Source organism: Protobothrops mucrosquamatus, unplaced genomic scaffold, assembly GCF_001527695.2.
Source record: "Protobothrops mucrosquamatus isolate PMUCROS unplaced genomic scaffold, P.Mucros_1.0 scaffold_149, whole genome shotgun sequence".
NCBI lineage: Eukaryota > Metazoa > Chordata > Lepidosauria > Squamata > Viperidae > Protobothrops > Protobothrops mucrosquamatus.
Window position 1 is genome coordinate 1,403,719 of NW_015386225.1, and position 16,870 is coordinate 1,420,588.

Sequence of the window (16,870 nt, forward strand, 5' to 3'; positions counted from 1 at the left end):
TATATAATTATAATTTATATAAATGCAAAGAGCCCAGAAAGTTGCCTTAAACCATAAACAAGTTTATAAATGCTTCTCCATTTGCACTGGTTTCCAGTCTGTTTCCAGGCTCAGTTCAATCTTTAAAAGAGGGAATAGTACAATAGCATAAAGCTTGTGCACACATGTATGCATGTGCACGTGCACATACACATACAAAAACACCCAAGAGCTCACCAAGTGCTATATAAAATTGTTAAAATATTATTAAAGTATTGACCGAAAATTTATGAAGTAAAAAAGTTTTATTGTTACTTATAAAAACATAAAGACAGGATAAAATAAATAAAATAACCATTGCTTTTCTGGAACATGTCTATTTTTAGATTTTAATCCATAATATTTTATCTTTATATTTTAACAACTCAGGGCAGCAAATATAATACATCTTATTCTCCCCACAATTACAACCCTGTGAGCTGGCTTGAACCAAGAGAGCATAATTACCTCAAAATCATCCTACCAGCTTTCACCCCTAAGGAGGACTAGAATTTTCAATATCTTGGTTTTTAGTCTAGTATTTGTGAAATATATTGTACCTGTATCAGGCACATGGAAATTGTTTATCTTAAATTTTAAACCTGCTTTCCTCCTAATATGCTGTATAACAGCTCCAATAATCCATAATATTTTAAAGCTGTAGCCATATAATTTGAGGATCATTCTACTACTGTATGTGGAAAATCTACCATTCTGGGAAAGTAGGTAACCCAGAAGATTTTCACGTAGACCATGCCAATTTGGCAGTTCAGCTGTCCTCCTATAGTTCTGCAGAAAATAGCATTTTTTTAAAGTAATCTTTTGGGGTACCTTTTTTGGCTTTTAACACAATTTGGTGTTTGGTTTCTAATGCTCTAAAACCCTTCTGAATGGAATAGGAATAGGAATAGAATAGGCTTTATTGGCCAAGTGTGATTGGACAAACAAGGAATTTGTTTCCGGTGCCTAAGTTCTCAGTGTATATATAAACAACAAAGTTATATAATAAGTGTACATACAAACCTACAAATAACATGTACATACAAACAACAAACAAGGTAATATAAAATACCAATAGGAGAAGGTAGTAAAAAAGATGAGAAGAATATAGCCATACTATATAGGTAAATATCCTTAGGCATAAGACAGTACTGTGGCAATTAGGTGTTCAGCAGAGTGATGGCACAAGGAAAAAAAATGATCTTTGTGTCTAATTGTTTTGCCACGCAATGCTCTATAGCAGCATCCTGAGAGGAGGAGTTGAAAGAGTTTATGTCCAGGATATGAGCGGTCTGTAGGTATTTTCTCAGCCCTCTTTCTGACCTATGCAGTATACAGGTCCTGAATGGAAGGTGAGCTGGTTGCAATTGTTTTTTCTGCAGTCCTAACTATCCGTTGAAGTCTGTACCTGTCCTTTTTGGTTGCTGTAACAAACTAGTGTTGAAGGAAAAATCTTCATCAGGATCCAGTCCAAGCCGGGAATAAAACATGGCGACTGCTTTAGAAAGAAGGTTGTAGATTATTGAAGAGGAGAGCCAGACAGAAAGATGGCTCTGGAAAAAAAGAGAGAGCACATGTAGTAGGGAGTGGGTTTTATACCTTCTTGGACTTTTGTTTGGAGTTGTTCCTGTGTCATGAACTTTGACCTGAGTCTGAGTGTGCCTTTCTGGTATTCTGATGGTGGTGGGTTAATCCTATTATGTCCTGTCTTAGAGTTTGGGTGGGGTATGTAGATTTTAAGGGTCTTTATCTTTCTGATCTCTTCAGCTTCTAGCTGGAGGACTCCAACCTTCCTGAATGGATTATTACATCAAATATTTCTTTCTCTGGATTGTTCCCACACTAGACAGTTATAGAAGTACAAATGACAGACTCAATAATTCTTCTGTAGAACTTTATCAACAGCTCCTGGGTAGTCTGAACTTTCTGAGTTGATGCAGAACGTTCTTTGTTGTCCCTTTTAATGATGGTTCTAATGTTAGGTGTTCATTTTAAGTCCTGAAAGTATCTACTCTCTACAGCAGGGGTTCTCAACCTTGGCAACTTTAAGACTTGTGGACTTCAACTCCCAGAATTCCTCAGCCAGCTGGCTGAGGAATTCTGGGAGTTGAAGTCCACAAGACTTAAAGTTGCCAAGGTTGAGAACCCCTGCTCTACAGTTTTAAGTATGTTCAGCTCCAGATTGTTCAGGCTGCACCATAGCTGGAACAGCCACAATTTTACCTTGGATATGTTATTTTTAAAGATACATTTTAGTTATTTCTTACACTGTTTTCATATTTATGAATATCATAATCTAAGCTTATTTATGGGTTATCAGCCAAAAATATGTCTTGCTGAATCAAGACAGCAGGTTACCTAATATAGCATTCTATCAGTGATCAAGAATTAAGAAAGTTCTTAAACATGAACAGGGAATTAATACTTTCTAGTTTTGTTCTTCTGAAGGTGTTATTCAATATACAGTATATTTCCATTGCTTCAGACTAGGAATCATTGGTAGTCTTTTTCTCTATGAAGTTTTCCAATCTCGTTTTGAAATCATCGAAACTGGTAGCCATCATAACTGATGGTAGCAAATTCCTGTTTAACTACCTGCAATATTATAGTAACAGGACTGCACGATGTTTTGGATTCAATTTGAGACAGCTCTTTTGGAACATGCAAAAGTGAAAATGCACCTATTATGCAACATATTAAAGCAGTTTCAAGCACACTTGGACGATAGTTGTTTTGATGAGTCATACATGGGTGCTGCATTGGGGCTACTAACATTCCAAAGCAACTTTCCAAAATGAATCCGAAGCATTGCAGAATGGTGTAAATATTCTGTATAGTGGTTTTTATAGCTTCTTCATAAGTGTCTAGGGAAACAATGGTTTGAATTAAGGATTTTTAGCATGCTCAACGTTGTGTTGTTTTCTCTTACCACAGATATTATAAGGCTTTTCTTATCCCTCTCCCTTGAATTGTAGCTTCAAGTAATTATTTAATTCAATTAAAATGCTCCTGACATTTCCTTTGCATACAGATACTGAGTATATTGTATGAGGCAATAGGCTAAAATAAAATATGTTGTTTTTGTGGATCATTTTGTTATGTGAAGTCGGTTTCTTCCTTAGTTCCTCACAACAACAAAATGACAAAATGCGTACAACTCCGCGATGTCGCATTCAATTACCAATGACATTCTTCATTTGCCCTCTCCCTTGCTTATACTTATTCAGTAAAATAACCATCTTGTGGTGCGAGCAGAGCCGATTAATTTTGCTGGACGTTTAAAATGGCGCTTTAGGGATTGCTACCGATTGACCAACTTGCTTTGAGCCTCTGTGCTAGATAAGACGCATTCACACTAGAGATTAAGCCGAGACACTATGCAGTTATGTAAATGCAAGGCAGATATTTTTCAGAATGTGTGAAACGTCGGGCTATGTGTTGCAAGCTACTCTCTTGAACCTTTCCGAGCAATGTTTAGTAGGAGAGCTCCGATGTGACTCCCGGACCACATTAACCAGCCTTTTTGTCCCTCCCAGCCATACAAGCTCCCACTTCTTCGGCAAGCCGCGCTCTCCCGACTCCCAGCGATAAGCAGTCACTTCGCCGTGAAGCGCAGCAGCAACATGGCCGCCGTGCACGGTAAAACTAGGCTCTACCACCCCCGAGCACCGCGTGATTATGAACCTTCAGGACGGGGGGCTGTTTAGTTCAACCAACGTTTAAAGCGGAGGGAGCGCCCACGAAGTGACTTCCACGATCAGAAAATTAATTTCGACCTAGGAAGTAATCGTTAGAATCTTCTATATTATGTTCTTCCTTCCTAGCGTATACTTCACACGGAACTATGACTAGCGGTTGCAGCAAATGGAAAAAAAAAAGGCAGCAATGTCGGTGGGAAACTCGGCCGTCCGGGACTCTATGACCAAACTCGAGGGTTAGAGCGTCCACACAGACGGCTTCAGTCCCCACCTCCGGCCTCCAAAGCAAGCAATCAGAGAAGGCAGAACGTAAAAGGAAGAGGCGGGAAAGAGCTGCATCTTCTTCCGGCGTTGCATTGGAGAGCGCAGGCGGATCTGCGTCTCGAGGAGAGGAGAGGTTTGGTGCCGCGCAAGGCTGTCATGGCGACTAACATCGAGCAAATTTTTCGGTCTTTCGTCGTGACCAAGTTCCGGGAGATCCAGGAGCAGCAATTCGGCAGGTAAACCGTGACGGGAGTGGGCTTAGGTTGCTCGGGAGCAGGGAGCTTCTGGCAGCGGGTACGCGGAGTAACGGATGAAGCGGATGGAGTGGGGGAGGGGTTAGCCGAGAGACCGGAAGGGGCATCGAGGGGGGACACAGCTGTGCGAGAATGGGGCCGAGGGCAGATTTAGTCGGGATATCGATTTAGATTAGTCACGGAAAGAAATTGGGCCTCCGAAAACCGAAAGGGTGCGACGGGGGGGGAAGAGCCAGAAGGTCGGAAGGAGAAAAGCCGACATATGCGGCCTAGAAGTAGTTGGTAGTTGGATTGGCGTCGCAAAGAATATAAATACTTCGTTATTTGAAATTTCGAAATCGGATCGTTGGACGTATTCAGTGGGTTTCAGAGCTTGAAAGCGGATTTTAAGCCCCGGGACTATTTGAGAAGATAATAATTTACCTCCTATCCAGCAAAACAAAAAACTGAACTGTACATCATCTAGTCGGGGTTTTAAAAAAATTGACGCGTTCAAGAAAGGCGTTTATTTGATATCCTTTCCCGGGAATGATAAAGGGAGAAGAGTTACATGGAAATGCACTGATAAATCCAGTTCACTGTTTGTAGAAAATGGTAGAATCTAACTCTTAAAGCATAGCTTTAAATCAATTTGCCAAGAGTGTTATTGGAAACACGATTTTTTAAAAAAAATATGATTATTTTAAAGTAAAATTAAACATTTTAATAATGGTTGTGAAACTAATACCATGCTTAAGAACATCAATGAAGGATCTCTATCCAACTAATTTTATATATTGGATTACTTGTAAAATTCATAATAGATAATTTTCTTTATTGATTAAACTATTACTTAGTTATCATAGAATCAATGTTGACTCCTGGTGACTGACTGGACAAGTCCTTGAGACAAGAGTTCAGAAGTGGCTCATCATTGCTTTCTTCCTAGGAGTGATAATCCCAAATCACTCAGCTGTCTTTCACAGCTAAGGCAGGACCAGAGTTCAACTCTTTTGGTTTCTAGCCTGGTGCCTTAACCACTAGCTCAAACTGCCTCTATTTTTACTTTATTGTACTTATATTCATCATTTATTTTTATTATTATATCCGATACTCATGTAGACCTATTGGACAAGATGGACAATAGGGATCTCTTTGGCAATGCTAATTGTGTAAAACACCAAATTCTGATTATGGAGGCAGTAAATAAAATACTTTCAGAAGAAAGTATTTTGAATACAAGAGAGTTTTGTCAAGAAGTTATATCAAGCTATTATAAAGATTATAAATATTCTTTAGATTTTATAATTTTGGCAATTGCAACAAAAGATGCAAATTGGAAATGTGCATCTATATAGCAGTTAACAAATGTTTACATTTTAATAGCTGTTGTATCTGTAGTTTACTATCTTAAATTCTGTTCTTTGGAGGACAGTAGCTTAAATGTAAATATGCTCTAGGTTTTAGAGTCATATTTACTACCTAAATCAACACCCTATGTGTGAATGAAGAACTAATATCGAGATTTCTGCCCTAAGTGGTTGCATTAAAAATAATATAAACTTTCAAAGAATATGAACTTGTAGAGTGAAGTCATTGTAGGTCCAAGTGTACTTTCTTCAGCATATATTTGTGAAAATAGATAGGCTGAATGACATACCAACTCTAAAACTTCATGTTTTTTTTTAAATTGCACTTGATGCAACTGTGAAACATAACTTTGTATGCATTCCATTAAAAGTTATAACCAACGTATGTCAGGGGAAATAAATTAATAGTAGTCTGTTTCTTTTTTTTCTCTTTAAATGAGGTATCCTTCATTAAAAACACTTAGTTCATCTTGGAAACACTGCCTGATCCTGTTTTCATTTAATGCTAGTAGTATTTCAAGGGCATCCGTGCCTTTGAATTAGTATTCCAACTGTGTTCAAAACCATTCCAAAAAGGCATTGAGATGCTTACCAGCATACAGAATAATTCTTGTAAATATTCCTTTCATTTTCATGAAACCAATAAATGTAGCTCAAGTTTACTTTAGTTAGAGTAAAAATAATCAGATTGTATCAGTGTCATAAAACTATAAAAAGGGATGTTATATTCTGGAAAGGAGTATAATTATCAACAAATTATCACTTGAAAGGATCACTCAATTTTATTATGCTCTATAATGTTGATTTGTAAAAGGCTTTTATTTACCTATATCAGCTCAGTGCACATGGCTGAAAAACATATATAGTTAGTCAAAAATACGTTGCCTTTGTTTCAAGCAAGTAACATCAGAAGAATAAATAGCACTGAAGTTTGACAACTTATAGTAGGAGATAATACTAAAAAAAGAATTCAGCTCATGATTATGCAGGCTTTATTGTATATGCTTAATTGTAAGTTCGTTTAAAAATATCAGATGTAAAATACTACAATTTTCTGCAAGGAAATTTATGTCCCCCCACTGTTCTTAATCTAGTCTTCTGAGTAAAAGTATGGTACAATGCTTGGCATTCTTGTCTCAACTGTTAAAAAATAGATATTAGACATTATTATATGTAACATATACTTCAACGGACATGTAATGTTCTATACATTTGACTGTCATAACTTAAGACTCCATTATTTTATTGTACTAAATTTTATGTGATTATTACCCGTTGAGAGCTTTTTCCTATATTGTGAATTTCAATATGAACATAAATTTAATATTTATTCATTTTTTGTCTAAGAGATGTTTATGTGAATTGTTGAACTAGTAAACATAGGGTACATGTATTTGACTGTATACTTGAAATATGTCTGATCTTGATATTTTTTATTTTTTTCTGATTAGTGGAAAGCTAGGAAATCAGCACAATGGTGAAATAAACACATCTGGACAAGTAAACTCCTCAGATGATACAATTCAATCTATAGAAAGTCTTCAAAATGATTCACTAGTGCAGAAGATAGAACAAGTATTATCAGAAGTGTTGGGTACTGAGCCACGGTACAAATCAGGTAAATTAAAAAACATTTTAAGATCAGTATGTAATTTTAATTACATTTATGTCTTTAAAGTAGATAATGTTTGTAAAATAGTATGTTATCTCTAGAATGTGTACATGTGTAAAATAGCTTTCTGGAGATGAATACACTTTTGCAAAATGTGTTTCATAATGTTTTCTGTACCTTTTGCTATATCAGGATAGATTAAATTGACACTTGGAGAAAATAGTTGGATCAATTTTGTATATGTTTTGTAATTTATATAAATTGAAGTAGCATAAGTATAAATGTTTAATACGTTCTAAAGCAATATTTTAAATTGTAATAGTTTATAGTAGAGGTAATTTTCTGAATAGAGTTCTATGCCATAAAGAAGTTGAGGGAAGATTTTGCCTCCAAACATTTTACCTATTGATATAGGATCACCTCCCCTTCGTTTGGAAAAAAAATAATGGTTTTTTCCTTTGGGCATAGAGAACAAAATATTTTAGTTACACTCTCCACGAAAACACAAAAGATATGTAGACACTATTTACATTAATATGTCAGATGTGTAACTGTTAACCTTTTTTCAGCAAAGTGCATTATCTTGGTTTTTTGATGGTTAATAACCAGTATTTCAGCTTTACAAAAGACTGGTAGGGACTTCTGTGCTTTTCTAATATTTTAACATATATTGTTGCATAACTATATATGTTAAAATTGAAATCTGTTTACCAAATGATGAAAATTTAGGTTAGAAAGAACATGATTTAAGTAATATATAAATTAAAAAGAAATTGAACAAAAATGCCCCCACATTATGGTGAAGATAAACCCCTGAATTAACCTAAGCTATAAATGAATCTGCTATAAAGAAATCAATAAATACAGGTAGTCCTTGATTTACAACAGTTCAGTTAGTGACCATTTGAAGTTACAACAGCACTGAAAAAAGATGACTTATGTTTTTTAACATTTATGACTGTTGCAGCATCCTCATGGTCATGTCAAAATTCAGCCACTTGGCAACTATGGTTTATGACGGTTGCAGTGTCCTAGAGTCAGGTGATCAACGTTTGCGACCTTCTGATAAAGTCAATGCGACCTTCTGATAAAGCCAGATTCACTTAACCTGTTAGTAACTTAACAACTGCAATGATTCACTTAATAATTGTGGCAAGAAAAGTCGTAAAATGGGGCAAAATTCACTGAAAAAAATCCTCATTTAGCAACAAATTTTGGGCTCAATTGTGATCGTATGTTGAGGACTACCTGTATAGGACCTTAACTCTTTGAGAATTCATGGTATATATCAGTATTAGTAATAGTTGCTTGTTGACTCAAATAAGCTGACAATCCCAGCAAATATAGCAAAACTGCTTAATATTTGTAATAGTTGGCCTTTGATTTTCATATAACTTTGTCTGTTTTTGTTATTTTATGTTTTAAATTTTAACCAAAATATCTTTTTAAAGGGGATGGAGACGATATCGAAAGGAATAATTCGCGCTCTATTAAAAGAGGCTTATCTGAAGACGTGCAAGATGAAATTCCAAGGAAAAAGTCTAAGAAGGACAAGAAACACAAAGATAAAAAGAAAAAGAAAAAACGAAAGAAGGAAAAAAAAGAAAAGAAATATAAAAAACATGCCAAAGAAACAGATGTTCAGCAAAAAGAATGTGAAGATATGCAACTTATTTCTCATTCAAATCTAGAAAATTCAGGTTTTCTCTTAAATGCAGAAAATGATATGGATACCCAGTCTGGGTCTACCTTGAAAGAAGTTTCTCCTTTGATTAATGAAAAAACTGTATATGAAAATCTAAATTCAGCCATGTTGAATAATATGTTTAGTTCAGATACCAGCAAACTGGATATATCTGAAGAAGATTCTACTTTGATAAGTATTCAGGAGGTCAGTGAAGTCAAGCTTACAAATGAAAAAGAATTGGAAGATGACAGTTACCATCCTAATGTAACTGTAACTATATGCCCAGAGGATAAATATTTAAGTGATACTGTTTGCACAGTTGTAGAAGGAGTATCAGATATAAAAGAAGTAGAGCAACCTAAGTTAATATTGGAGGCAACAGATCAAGAATACATCCCTGAAAGCAGTCCATTTTGTGTAAGAGGGGAGCCAGAACATTTGGAAACCAGGCTGGAATCTACTGCGATGAAAGTAACCTGTATAAATTCAGTCACAGAGTCTGCGACTTCGAAAAATTTGAAAGAAACAGTATCCACATCCTTTGAACCAACTGGCTATAAATTAACAACCCTCCCTTTGGAATCAAATGCAGAAGCTAAAGATTCAGTAACAACTTTGGGATTTTTAGCTATGGTGGTAGGGAAAGATTTTGAAGCAACTTCAGAATTTTTAAATACTGCAAAAGTGAAAGCTTCAGAAAGAAGTCCGAAGCATTCCGGTAGAAAAGGTGATTCAGTTCACGATTCTGAGAAAACTATCACAATGAAAGGTTTGCACAAACCACAACAGTTTGGAACAGAAGGGAAAGATTTGGAAACTGCTCCAGAAGCTGTCCATGCAGCCCCTGAAAAAGATTCTGAACTAGCTGTGGTAGTTCAGCTGAAACCTCAGCAAGAAATTTCAGAATTTGATGTACAAAAATATAATAGAGCAAGCCTTGGTACAGAGGTTCCGAAAGAGATGAAAGAATTGAGAGAAACCCCTACTCTCATGACAGGACTGAATGAATCAGAAAAAAATACAGGATATCTTCCAATCCAAAAAGATGCAAAAGATTTGCAAAGAGCACCACTATTAGAAAATATGACTAGAGTAGATTCAGAAGAACATCTCTCAGTTGTAGTGTTGGAAACAACAAATTTAGAGGTTAATACTGATTTTACAGAAATTGACAAAAAATATTTAAAAGCAAAATCTGCTGGTGTAATAGAATCAGAAAATTGGAAACCTGCTCCAGAATCTTTTAAAGCAAAGAATTTAGAGTGCGTCCAGGAATTTGAGAAGGCTGAACAGATTAATTATTTGGAAACCGCATTAGAAACTGTAATAGAAAATAGAGGAAACTCTGAAATCATCCAACATTCTCTGGCACTGTTTAATGTGAAAGTTCCTGAAAATGCTTCACAATTAAAAGAGGTGAATGTTGCAGAAACAATAATACAAACACAGGTTGGGAAAACACAGAATTTGGAAAGTTCAAAATATGTAGCTCTAAGAAATAAGGAAAACAAGAATGCAGAGAAATTGAAAAATATTCCGGAAACTTTGATGATTGTAAACAATTTAGAAAATTCCTCTTCACAGTGCATAGAAGAAATTAAAATAGTGAAGAAAACTTCACAGTCTGATATGGAGGCACAAAAAAAAGATTTCGAAATTGGTCTTGAGCCTGAAGAGGAGAGAGAAGAGAGAGAAGTGGATGCTGGTTCAGGATCTCTGCAGATGATATTTGCAAACTATTCAGAACATAGTCTAGACCTTTATACAGAAACTAAAGGTATGACGGAGTTGAAAAATACAGAAGCAGTGTTGAAATCATTGCATAAATCGAATGCTGACAATTTTGAACCACCTTGTGCCAAGGAAATCAAATACGTTAAAAGTACAGAATCTGGAGCAGTGACTGAAGCAAATGATTTACAAGAAAACTTAAAACCATTGCACAAACATGTAAAAAATGTGGAAACTGCATCAAAATCAATTACATTACCAACTGTGACATACACGGAAACAGAAGGTACTTCCAATAGGAAACAAAGTGAAACCGAATCTCATTTTGTGCAAGAAATAGAACAGAAATGTTTTGACTCCACTATAAAGAAGAAAAGTAGTGCAGATACAACGGATTTGGGACTTATATCAAGAAATAAGGAAGTAATTGAAACAAACTCCAGTAAAATAGAAGAAACTGAGTTGTTAGGTAAGAGTCAAGATCCATTATTCGTTTCAAAATCATTGCATGAAATTGATATAATAAGTTCTGAAAAAAATAATCAAGAATTTAAAGGAATAGCAGCAGTACAAGACTTAAAAGAACCTGGAAAATCTTTGGCAGCTGCAATTGATCCTAGGGAATTTTTTAAATTGAAGAATTTAGTATTAGTTGAGTCAAAAGATGATTTTCCATTTGGCAGTACTGTGAAACAATTTGAATCAGTTTCAGAATCTCTTGAACAAAATCAAGAACGATTAGAGCACACAAAGACTCAAATTAGAAAAGAATGTTTAGATTCTGTGCCTGATTTAGGTGTTAAATGTGCAACAACAAGCCCAGAGATTCTATATTCAGATGAATTTAATATTCAGGAGAACAAGAAATTGGAAGAAAAAATAGAAACAACAGGATTAATGGAAGCGCCAGAATCTCTACATTTGTCAGAGAGAGATCTGATTGTTCCAACTTCTGATTCTGGAACTAAAGTTTCAGAATATGGTCCAGAAACTCTGTACTTGACAAAAACAAATTCAAAGACCATCCCAAAATCTTATGAAATTCAAGTGAAAGATTCAAAAACAACTTCAGAATCTAAAATGATAAATGTAAAAGACTTGAACATTGATTCAGAACCTTTGCTTCAAGCAGGTGTAGAAATTAAAGAATATATTCCGGGATGTAAATCAGTGATATCAGAGAGTATGATATTTACAGCAGAAACTCCCCGAAAAAATGAAATGCTTCCAGAATCAAAGAGTGTAACAAAGTTGCAAAAATCAAATACAGTACTCAGAAGTGAAGGATTGACATATGAACATTTGAAAACACCTCCAGCATCTGTATATGTAATAGATACTGAAGATTTAGAAATACCTCCCAAGTCTAAAGAATTGGACGTAATAGAAAAGCAAGGTGTTCTAACGTCTCTATTTGCATCAGTGGAATCTACAGATGTATCAGAAGAAAGTTTTGAACATAATTACAAAACAGATGTAAAGAAGATGGAAGCAAGTCAGAAGTCAATTAATGTAGAGTCTATGGGTAAAGAAAAGATGAATGATGAACCTGTCCAGCCATTTAATGAAAATGATGCAAATGTATCAAAACCATATATGTCTTCAAATCATGCTGTAAGGGCACAAATTATAGAAGATAGACTGTCAGTTGCCGACAAAGAAAGTGTTTCTGGAATAACTTCAGAATCAGGTGCAGAATTAAAACGTTCTGGAGTTTCTGAAACTATCACAGGTCAAGAGAGAGAGAAGCTTGATACACCTCTGCCTGAATTTATGGTGGATTTGAAAGAAAGCCCTAATATTTTAGATGCACAAGAGATGAAGAATTTAAAAGGTATTCAGAGAGAAAAATATACTAATTCTCTTTATGTATTAGAATCCAGGGATGCAGCTGATGCTTCACAGTCTGGGTCTAAAGTTGAAAGACTATCAGAAATAAAAGATCCAGTGGCTGCTGCAGTACAATTAAAAAAACCAGAATTAACATCTTCCGAATCTGTTTCTACATTGGAAGTAACTGACACATCAAAAATCCCAGAGCTCAAAACTACTCAAACATATTTAGGAGTAACTGGTTTCAAATCTACTGACACAACTGCAGAGAGTTGTCCACTAGAAATCATTGACACTGACACACAAATACAACCAGAAAACATTTTGGGAGTAAAAATTTTTGAATCTGTTTCAGAAATCAAATATGGGCTAGGAACACATCCGTTCAAAATTGCTTCAGAATCTGAAAAAGTGACACAAGACCAGCTTTCAAAAGCTATTTCAGACATATTATCTTCAGGCAATATAGAAAACCTGGAACAAATTTTGAAATATAGACGTAACCAGGAAAGAAAAGATTTAGAGTCTTCCCAGTTTGACACCCCAGCGGCCAAAAATTTAAAAGGAAGTCTTACATATAAAGAAATAATAGGTATTTCAGAGACGACTACTCAGTTTGCAAAAGCAACAGATATAGGATCAAATATATCAACTATAGTTCCAGAAACAACTGAAAAATGTTCTGAAATATTTCTGGAAAGTATAAATATGTCAGATATACAGGCTACAAATACAAATGTAGAACTAGACAATTTAATAAAGAAGTCACCCGACATTTCTACAGATACTAATAAATCAAATTCAGGATTTATGGATATAGTGGAATTGAAATGTAACAAGCCTGCAGAATCTGTACACATGAAACAACTGGAAGATTCTGAAACAGTTGCTATATGCAAGTCTGTCATTGAAATAAAAAACATCCAAGCTGATGTACAAACATCAGAAGAGAAACAGCAAATGGATTTTCAGAAACTCTCAAAATCAGTGTTACCTTTAGACATTCAGAATTTGGAAAGAAACTCAAGTTTGCCACAACGAAAGATATTAGAAACATCTCTAGAACCTGCTAAAGATTTTGTATCAGTTTCTGAATGTTCAAGTACAAAGGATACGGAACAGAATTTAAAAAGTGGATTTGTGGCAGAAGGAAAAGCTCAGGAATCAACTGTAGAACATGTGATAACGCGAGATAAGAGTGCAGAAATACCACAGTTCTCTTTGGAAATGAAAGATTCAGAAGCAACCTTAGAATCTGTAGGTGTGGCAAACAGAAAAGACTTAGATGTACAGACTTCTTCAAAGGAACAAACAACTATAAAACCTCTTTGTATTGTAATAGAAGACAATGTGGAAGTTAATCAACTGGAAACCATTGTGCTGGAAGATTCAGGAGAAGCTGTAAAGCGTGTGCACTTGGCAGAGAAAGAAGATATCAAAATGGGAGAATGCATTGAGGCAAAAAATTCAGAAATAGCTGTTGAATCTGAGGTTATAGTAAAGGATAAAGACTTGGAAGTTTCTCTTCAGGACTCTTCAAAATATCAAGATTCAAATGCTTCTCTGAATTCTTCAGACATAATAAAGGAAAGTGAAGTGAGTAATTTAAAAGACAAAAAAAGTGAAAAAATAAGTAGTAAAAGTAAAGATAAAAGTAAAAGTGGAAAAAAAGCAAAAAAAAGCAGATCAAAATCTCCTTCCAAGTCAAAGAAACGTAAAAAGAAGTCTAGATCACGTTCTACCTCTAGACAAGTATCTAGAAGAGGACGTTCTAGAAGCAAAAATGATTCCAGTTCCAAGAAGCATTCTACTTCACGTCATAAGTCTAGATCCAAATCTGTTGATAAAAAAGAAAAAGAATCTTCATTAAGATCTAGACGAAGACGTTCACGGACCTCTGATCGTGTTAAATCTAGATCTAAATCTCCTGATAGAAGAGAAACTTCAATAAGATCAAGACGTAGACGATCTAGATCTTCTAATCACAAGTCTAGATCGAGATCAGTTGAAAAAGAATCAGTTAGGAGAAGACGAAGGTTATCCAGGTCTTCTGACAATCGCAGGTCTAGATCAAGATCAGTTGATAGAAGAGAGATTTTGACAAGATCAAGGAGGAGGCGGTCCAGATCTTCTGACCATCATAAATCTAGATCACGATCAAGTGACAAAAGAGAGACCTCTGTGAGAACAAGGCGAAGGCGATCTCAGTCTTCTGATCGTTGCAGATCTAGATCCAAATCTTTTGACAGAAGAGACTCTTCAGTAAGAACAAGGCGAAGGCGATCTAGATCTTCTGATAACCTCAAATCTAGGTCAAGATCTCCTGATGACAAGAGAGAACCTTCAGTGAGAAGAAGGAGAAGATCAAGGACCCCTGAAACCCGGAAATCTAGGTCTAGATCTGTTGACAGACGGGAGATTTCAGGGAGAGGAAGGCGAAGGCGGTCAAGATCCTCTGATAATCGTAAGTCAAGATCCAGATCAGTTGAGAAAAGAGAGAGTTCAGTGAGGATAAGGCGAAGGCGATCCAGGTCTTCTGATAACCGCAGATCAAAGTCCAAATCGGCTGACAAAAGGGAGACTTCAGTGAGGACGAAACGAAGGCGGTCTGTGTCCTCTGATCGCAAATCTAGATCCAGATCTGTTGATAAAAAAGAGACTTCAGCTAGATCAAAAAGGAGACGTTCTAGGTCTTCTGATAATCACAAATCTAGATCCAAATCTGTTGAGCCCATAGAAACAGCAGCAAAGTCAAAAAGAAGGCGATCTAAATCTACTGATCATAAGTCCAGAACAAAATCAGTTGAAAAGGGGGAGTCGACTTTAAATTCTAGACATAGACGATCTAAATCATCAGATCGGCCAAAATCAAAATCAAAATCTAGATCAAAGTCTTCTGAAAGAAGGAAAGACAAAGATTCTGTAGATGAATCAAGAGGAAAACGCTCTAAATACAGATCAAAGTCAAAGTCCCTTGAGAAAACAGATGGAACTGAGTCTTTGGAAGCAACTTTGAATAATCGAGAAAAATCACCTGAGCAACAGAAATCTAGGTCTAGGTCTAAATCTATAGATAAAGCAGGAGAGAGAGAACGCTCAAGAAGATCAAGAAGTAAAGGTTCCAAGTCTTCAGAATCGAGGTCTCGTAGACGTAGAACAGTATCAAGGTCTAGAAGGAATCGTTCACAATCATTAACACAGAAGAGAACAAGATCTAAATCTGATCATCGATCACAGTCACGCTCTCGAACCCGTTCACAATCATGTTCAAGACGTTGGAGGAGGACTAGATCAAGATCGGTATCAAGACAGCGATCTTTGTCAAGGAAAAGACAAAGACGATCTCGGAGAAATCGATCAAGATCAACTGACAGGAGAAGAAGAAGATCCGATTCAAGAGACAGTTATAGAATATCTCTCAGGTTACGGTCCAGAAGCCGAACACCTGTCCGTCTGAGGGCTACAGGAAGAAGAAGAAGTGCTAGTAAGTCACCTGATCATCGACGATCTAGATCTTCAAGCAGATCACCAAAACGTCTCACTGACTTGGGTAAGCAAATGTTGCTTCTTGCTAGATAAAACTATCTTGATTATTCTGGCATTCATATATTCATTTCACATCATGAATGCATTCAAAGCTATTCCCCACCCTTCAGAAGCTTCTTGGATGAGAAGTGAAACATCTTCAAGGAAAAACAAAATCCAGTTACCTTTTGAAATTTCAAATCTGATAAACCCAAACCACCTCTTTCCTTAGCATCTTGCAGTAATTTGTATCTAATTCTTGGTTTTTCCCCTTGCCATATAAACTTGGAAATATCCATTGCCATTGTTTAAATGGAGTATCAGTTGCAAGTATTGGCAGTGTCTGAAAAAGAAAAAGCATCTTTGGTAAAATATTCATCTTAATTATAGAAATTTTACCATTAATGATAATTGGCAATTTATCCCATCTCAGTAACTCATTTTTTACATCATTCCAAAGAGGCACATAGTTATTTTGAAACAGTTCTGCATTTGTATTTGCCAATATAAACCTCAGGTATTTTACTTTCTTCTCAACCTTAAAAATCAGACTTTTTAGTCAATAGGTCACGGTCCTGGGAGCAGGGCTTTTTTTCAGCCGGAACGCGGCGGAACCGCGTTCCGGCACCTTTTTCCGGGCCGGCCGCACCGAAAATAGCCCCTCCCAAATTTTACTTGCATTCCTGTTCTCTAAAGGGGCGGTCCTAGGGTTTGATGAGGGCGTGGCCAGGTTTGAGTTCCGCCACCTTTTCTCCGAGAAAAAAAGCCCTGCCTGGGAGTCATATTCTTAATAAGCATTGTTGTTTTCTGTTTATTTATTTTAAAACCTGCTAAAACCCCAAACTCATTTAATTTCCTCATCAAAGATTCTATATTATTTTAGAGATAAGATAACCTTT

At 36.0% G+C, this 16,870-nt stretch overlaps 1 protein-coding gene across 1 annotated transcript in view; it reads left to right on the top strand.

Moving 5' to 3' along the window:
• The first annotated feature begins 3,891 nt into the window (after positions 1 to 3,891).
• Positions 3,892 to 16,870, top strand: part of SON (SON DNA binding protein) — a 32,214-nt gene continuing 19,235 nt past the window's right edge. Inside the window, exons 1-3 of the mRNA XM_015819607.1 lie at positions 3,892 to 4,216; positions 7,035 to 7,201; positions 8,647 to 15,996. Of these exons, the coding sequence (XP_015675093.1) occupies positions 4,137 to 4,216; positions 7,035 to 7,201; positions 8,647 to 15,996 (7,597 nt within the window). The 5' untranslated portion in view covers positions 3,892 to 4,136. The remainder of the gene's footprint in view (positions 4,217 to 7,034; positions 7,202 to 8,646; positions 15,997 to 16,870) is intronic.